General features: G+C 39.1%; 1 protein-coding gene across 2 annotated transcripts; it reads left to right on the top strand.

Annotated features, from left to right (window-relative positions):
- The first annotated feature begins 905 nt into the window (after window positions 1-905).
- LOC129823095 (gamma-glutamyl hydrolase-like) lies at window positions 906-4,518 on the top strand. Of its 2 annotated transcripts, XM_055881844.1 has the most exons (9): window positions 906-1,329; window positions 2,540-2,648; window positions 2,816-2,866; window positions 2,962-3,046; window positions 3,168-3,306; window positions 3,494-3,600; window positions 3,710-3,800; window positions 3,914-4,048; window positions 4,248-4,518. In XM_055881844.1, exons 1-9 carry the CDS (start codon window positions 1,236-1,238, stop codon window positions 4,364-4,366), a joined length of 930 nt encoding a protein of 309 aa, XP_055737819.1. In that variant the 5' UTR covers window positions 906-1,235; the 3' UTR covers window positions 4,367-4,518. The 2 variants fall into 2 exon arrangements, with proteins under 2 accessions (XP_055737819.1, XP_055737820.1); XM_055881845.1 differs by lacking the exon at window positions 2,816-2,866.
- Window positions 4,519-7,179: the final 2,661 nt, after the last annotated feature.

The following is a 7,179-nucleotide window of genomic DNA, read 5'->3' as shown; positions in this document are numbered from 1 at the left end:
TTCACACAACAGTTTCCAGTGTGTATCAAGAATGGTCCACTACCCAAGGGCATTCAGCAAAATTGACAACTGAGGGAAATAATTGGAGTTAACATGGGCAAGCATCCCTATGCCCGACGAATACTCCGGCACAGTGGACACGTCATCATACCCATAAAACCTAGCGGTAAAACCTGGTAATGTTTCAAATATTTTTGCGTCTGGAATTTTAGAACTACTTAATTTAAGGCCTGTGTTTTGAAACATCGGAGTCAACATGGACAGCATCCCTGTGGAACATCTTGTAGAGTCCATGTCCCGACGAATTGAGGCTGTTCTGAGGGCAAAAGGGGGGTGCAACTCAATATTAGGAAGGTGTTCCTAATGTTTTGTACAGTCAGTGAATATTAATGGATGAAGAATGGATGAATTAATCTAATCCCTCCCAGCATTGTGGATGTATGCATGCAAAAAAAAGTTGCATTTCCTTTATGTTCCTCATAACATGTTGGATGCCGGTCTGCATTGTACATTGTACATGCAGTTACAATGTACAGAAAGGGAGGACATGAAACAGTGTACCTGCCACCATTTTAAGTTAAACTTGCAGCTATCCCATGGCATAGCAGGCCTTCATATTAGAAATACTGTATCTGATACATACAGTCCAACATAAAGTCATTGTAAAGTAGTTTTGGTGGTCATATCGGAATTTGTTATTAACCAAACATTTTTAGCTATTTAGAACAATATCACTTGCTATTACTTAAAATATATGGTTATTTTAACATTGTATTTACATTTCAATGGAGTCAATGGGGTCAGGACTTTTATCAAAGATATTATAGAAAAACAAAAAACCTTTCCTCTACAATTTGTACTTTTATTTTGAAGGCTAAAAACCGGATGTGCCATTCACGCATTTAGTAAAAACAGGTCATAAACTAAGCCTAATTCTACAATTTCTATGTGATTTTAAACCTAACCTCAATACACTGCTAACCTTATGCCTAACCCCAAATTAAGACCATAAAGAATTTTTGTTTTCATACATTTTTACGATATGCCAATTTTGACTTTGTGCCTGTGCTATTTAGTGGAAACGTTAAACAGAAAATGAAACTATGCAAAACGACTCTTCAACCGCAACCTATATCCTTGTTTGCACTGTCACCATCGAGACCTCTTTAGACGGAGATAAACCCATTTTTAAGAATAAATATTTGATCCAGGCATTGCGGAAACACGTTTAGAGAATGAGCAATTTCGCCCTACTGTTTTGTTTCGCCTTTTCAATTTTGTCCTACTCGTGCACAGTGCCGAAGAAGAGGAACGACAAGCCGATAATCGGTAAATTTGCTGCATCACATGACTGATGGAAATATTACATGAAACTACAGTGTTATATCATGTATACTGAACAAAAATATAAATGCGACAATTTCAAAGAGTTTACGGTGTTACAGTTCATATAAGGAAATCAGTCAATGTCAATACATTCATTAGGCTGTAATCTATGAATATCACATGATGGATGGGACTTGGAGGGTATAGGTTCACCCACTTGGCAGCCAGTCCCACACAGTGGGGAGCCAGGCCCAACCAATCAGAATTCATTTTTTCCCCCACAAAAGGGCTTTTTAACAGAAAGAAATACTCCTCAACACCCCCCCTGAGACGATCCCGCAGGTGAAGAAACTGCATGTGGAGGTCCTGGGCTACCGTACTTACACGTGGTCTGCGGTTGTGAGGCCGGTTGGACATACTGCCAAGTTCTCTAAAACGATGTTGGAGGCAGTTTATGGTAGAGAGATTACATTAAATTCTCTAGCAAGAGCTCTGGTGGACATTCCTGCAATCAGCATGCCAATTGCACGCTCCCTCAAAACTCAAGACATCTGTGGCATTGTGTTGTGTGACAAAACTGCACATTTTAAAGTGGCCTTTTATTGTCCCCCAGCACAAGGTACACCTGTGTAATGATCATGTTGTTTAATCAGCTTCTTGATATGCCACATGTCAGGTTGATGGATTATCTTGGCAAAGGATAAATGCTCACTAACAGGCACATTTGTAAACAAACTGAGAGAAATAAGCGATTGGTGCGTATGGAACACTTCTGGGATTTTTTATTTATTTCAGCTCATGAAACATGAGACCAACACTTTACATGTTGCATTTATGTTTTTGTTCAATGTATATTTATTATAAAATCTACCCTATACCAATAAAGATCTAGCTAACACATATTAACACTTCCTTCTAAACAATAGTTGATTATGTGTGAATTGAACATTTGCATTGTAGCCCGTTTCAAATTCCTCTTTGACAACCAAAACAAACCACGGTGAAGCTATAGTCAGTCCTTAGAATTATACTATTCTCTATTATAAATGTGTCCCATTCAGAGTAGGCCTACAGCACAGGCTATTCTTCAAAATCAAGGGATATTTAATTACTTGAAATAATTGGATATCTTACGGATTGTGGCTTTACTGAAAATACGTTAACTTTAAACTCACTGTAATTCACTTTCTAAAATGTATCTGTGATTTCCTAGGTGTGTTGGCTCAGGAGGTAGACTCACCTCAACCACAGAAGGCCTCTTATATAGCTGCATCGTATGTCAAGTTCCTGGAGTCTGCTGGAGCTAGAGTCGTCCCTGTGATGTAAGTTGTATGTATTAGATTGGTAATGTAGTTGAGGACTTAACAGCCTTTCAAATGTGGTTATGAATTACCATATCTATAAAAAGTGGATTGAATATTCTCTTAGATAGGGCTAATATTCATTTTCCATGTACGTTATATATACCTCGTTCCTGTGATTTCTACAGGATAAATCAGACACTGAAAGAGTACAAAACACTGTTTAACTCCATTAATGGGTAGGTGTCAACTATGCTATTTGCTGTACAAGACCCACTGTCATGTTGTTTTTGTCTTCTATAAAATGATCTATATACCCCCCACCCGCCTCTAGAATACTCTATCCTGGTGGTGATGCTAGCATCGTCTCATCTGGGTATGCGGACGCTGCTAGAATCTTTTACGAGCTTGCCATAGAGGTATGACATGTTCCTTTTGATACTTTCACACAGTCTATGCTTCATCGTACCTTACCAGATATGTGGGAGAAAAACCTGTTCTAAATGGAAAAGGTGATATATAAAAATATGGACTTTTTAGGCCAACTCGAGGGAGGACTATTTCCCTGTATGGGGTACCTGTCTTGGATTTGAGGAATTGACATACCTGACCAGCAGAAAGCAGCTTCTATACAAAACCAACACCAGTGGTGTGATGTTGCCACTGGTTTTCACTAACGGTATGTTGTACCTGTACCTGTTCACATACAGATATGAGAAAAACAAAACTCATCAGATTGTACCAGAATCGCATTTTCCAATTGATCACAAATGGAACATGTACATTTATCTAAATGCTGAACGAACGCACTCGCAGTCACACCAAAATCTGTAACTTGGAGTAATGTGAAATTATTACACTTTCAGGATCCAGAGAGAGTAAGCTGTTCAAGGGCTTTCCAGCAGAGGTCCTGGATGCCTTGGCCTCTGAGCCAATCACTGAAAACTCTCATGAATGGAGTCTCACTCTGGAGGTATGACCATGTGCAATGTCTGAACAATCACCAAATGTCACAAGTCATAGGCTTTTCTGTATCCTCTGTAGCATTAATTGGGAACTAGTCATTCAACATTGCATTCCAGAATTATACCAGAAATGCAGACCTTAGGAAGTTCTACAAAGTCTTGACTACAAATAGTGATGGGAAAACAGAGTTTGTGTCAACTATGGAAGGTAAAGCACATTCATTGTTTTAACTTAGCAAACACTAGAGTATATACAGTAACTTAAACTGGAACATGCACTTGCATAAGATGACATTGATAGGTTCAATGTTTCTTCTGTAGCATACGGTTTCCCCATCTATGGAACCCAGTGGCACCCTGAAAAGAATGCATTTGAATGGACAAGGCCGTACATTCCACACTCGCCATCGGCTGTTAAGACCACTTTCTTTATGGCTGATTTCATGGTCAATGAAGGTAGCTATTACAGTACTGTGTGGCAATAGATTCAGTGAGATTTTGTATTAATCTCAATATGTAGCGTGATGTTATTGTAATGGGGAGAGTTATTGAATGCACCCCCCTTGGCTGAGCCATGAAGGGTGCGTTCAAGATCAAACTCCACATGTTAATGTTTTAATCAGTAATCTATGCCAATCATTTTTTTCTTTAACAGCTAGAAAGAATTTTCACAAATTTGAGGATGAAGAGGTAGAGAAGAGAGCACTGATATACAACTACAATCCTGTGTACACTGGAAACACTTCTGTCTTTGAACAAACATATTACTTTTGATGGAGTATTGTTTTTGAATGGAGTGAGTGTCATTCAACAAATTTCTTTCAATCAATGTAAGCAACACTTATTGCTGTACATTTCTGTAAATTAAAAGTTTGATTTGTATGTTTTGGTAATGGTTTTACAAAGATTAAATTGACTGATGACAATTAAGTTGTTTGAATGACTATGGACCACGTCTATGTTTTTGAACAAACCTAAAAGCATTTCACAATCTATCCAGACTGGCAAAGTAATGAGGACCCACATGAACTAAATACACTTTCAATGGAGATTTTTAATCCAGGACTAGCCTTAATCTGTGTACAGGAAACCGGACAACATATTCAGTATTTGTGACTTGTTCAGTAATAGAACCCACAAGCTTTGTTTTGGCTGCTTGATTTCTCATCTTATTGTTTTATTATACAACAAGACATTTGGTTGATTTGAGTAAACGCTTGAGGATGCATTTTTTTTTTTTTTACAATAAAGTGGTTAAATTAATATGAAACAGAGAGAACATTCATAATTTTGCAATAACAACCAAAATAGATAAACTACAGAATACAATGATAAAATACGTTTTATTCTAACATTTACCCCCATGCCACATACATACATGTTGTCTCTTGTACTATTTTGGATTACTTGACAAAAGTCCATCTTCACGTTCAATCGCGGTGTCAGAAATTTCACCATTGCAAAGTCCACTTTAAACTCAACCCAAGGACTGAAACAGGAGGGGGAAAAAATGTATATTCAAATGTAACTTTCAAAATGCATTTGTGCACAAATAACACTCAGCTATTAAGAGACACAAATTATATTTGAGTAACATTTACACATCAAGCTGAAGAGACTGGGATCTCAATCATGATACTACTGTAAATGTAATTCAACCCAGTACGGAACATTCAAGATGTAAAAAAATACTATTTTGAAACAGAGCTGTCACAGATCGCATTGAGTTGCAAATAACTTGATAACATGCATTGACAAAGTAACAGAATGCAGGCTTGTGCCTCAACAATTCACGTTTTTTAGATAGCAGTCCAACCTAAAAAAAAAAAAAAAAAATCCTTTGTATTTCATCCTGTAAAGATTGAGATAATGATTCAAAGCTATTAATTACCGTATAGACAAATGTATTACTTTTTGCCATAAAACAACATCAATTCTACAGTGGCACCTCAAACCCACCAATTGACTTAATACTGAGGGTGGTTGTAATGGCACTTCAATAGCCATTTACTAAAACATAATTTTATGTGGTCGTTAGCTTGACAAACCATTTCATTACCATTTGAACATCTGTAAAATAATGTGCAGATACATGCAGCTACTGTTTACATCTATTTTGGCAATTGGTTATATTTGGAACTGAAGAAGACCATTTCTTACTTGACTGTTTATATAATGCCATACCTACTCTATGACAACATTACAGTGTTCACAGATCAGAGTGAAGGTTTAACCAACAGTAGTTAGTGCCATGATCAGCAGGACATTTATTTACAATGAGCCATGTTGTATTTCGTTTTCACAAAAGGAGTCCATAAAAAGAACCGCTCACTCCCAAAGTAAGGCACAGTGACTAAAATATAATATATATGCTTCAATTTCCAAAGGACTGGAGGGAGTATTATACAATAAGCAAAGAATGAGGAGAACATTTTGTAACAAAACAAACCGGTGATTCTGTTCACATCCTTCTCTTCTTTTCATGACATGTAGTCTACACCATTTAAATACATACTTGCGGCTACAAGAAGATTCCAAGATCAGGACAAACTTGAACACTGAAAAAAACGAAGTATCAATACCCAAAGAAGGGAATGTTTTTCATGTGCTACTTTACAGAGGAACAACATACACAAACACAGTTCAACATGAAAATGTATTTTCACGATTTTAAAAATAGGAGCAGACACCCTACCCTCGACCCACAGACACTGGGCTGGAACAAGTTTGACCAATAAAATCCCATGTGACACCTGTAACTTTGTCCCCAAAGTGTGTGCTATAAGTCTTTCCTCTCCTCACTGACTGGTAAAGTTTGCGTGTGGAGTTTGATGTTCCCTCCCTCTCACCAGTCATTTGGAATCCGAGGAGCACGCCTATTCCTGACACGACCGCTTTTCAAGATGTTCCAGATATGACGTCAGCTAATGATCCCTCATCACCCTCCATCATAAAGTTGTATTCATTGTGTCGATGTCAACAAAATGGCTGCAGATGTTCTCTGGTGGAGTTGTGGTGACTCAAAAGGTGAAGAAGAGGAGGAGTAGGAGGACAAAAATGGGATGAGGAGATAAGCAAGCATCTGCAACGCGGCAGTCTCAGGAATGATCTGCAACACAACAGTCTCAGGGTTGATCTGCAACGTGGTAGTCTCAGGGATGTTCTGCAACGCGGCAGTCTCAGGGATGATCTGCAACGCGGCAGTCTCAGGGATGTTCTGCAACACGGCAGTCTCAGGGATGTTCTGCAACTCAGCAGTCTCAGGGATGATCTGCAACGCGGCAGTCTCAGGGATGTTCTGCAACGCGGCAGTCTCAGGGATGTTCTGCAACGCGGCAGTCTCAGGGATGTTCTGCAACGCGGCAGTCTCAGGGATGTTCTGCAACGCGGCAGTCTCAGGGATGTTCTGCAACGCGGCAGTCTCAGGGATGTTCTGCAACGCGGTAGTCTCAGGGATGTTCTGCAACGCGGCAGTCTCAGGGATGATCTGCAACGCGGCAGTCTCAGGAATGTTCTGCAACGCGGCAGTCTCAGGGATGATCTGCAACGCGGCAGTCTCAGGGATGTTATGCAACGCGGCAGTCTCA

The sequence above is a fragment of the Salvelinus fontinalis genome, chromosome 25 (assembly GCF_029448725.1).
Source record: "Salvelinus fontinalis isolate EN_2023a chromosome 25, ASM2944872v1, whole genome shotgun sequence".
Taxonomy (NCBI): domain Eukaryota; kingdom Metazoa; phylum Chordata; class Actinopteri; order Salmoniformes; family Salmonidae; genus Salvelinus; species Salvelinus fontinalis.
This window is presented reverse-complemented; position numbering and strand designations above follow the sequence as displayed.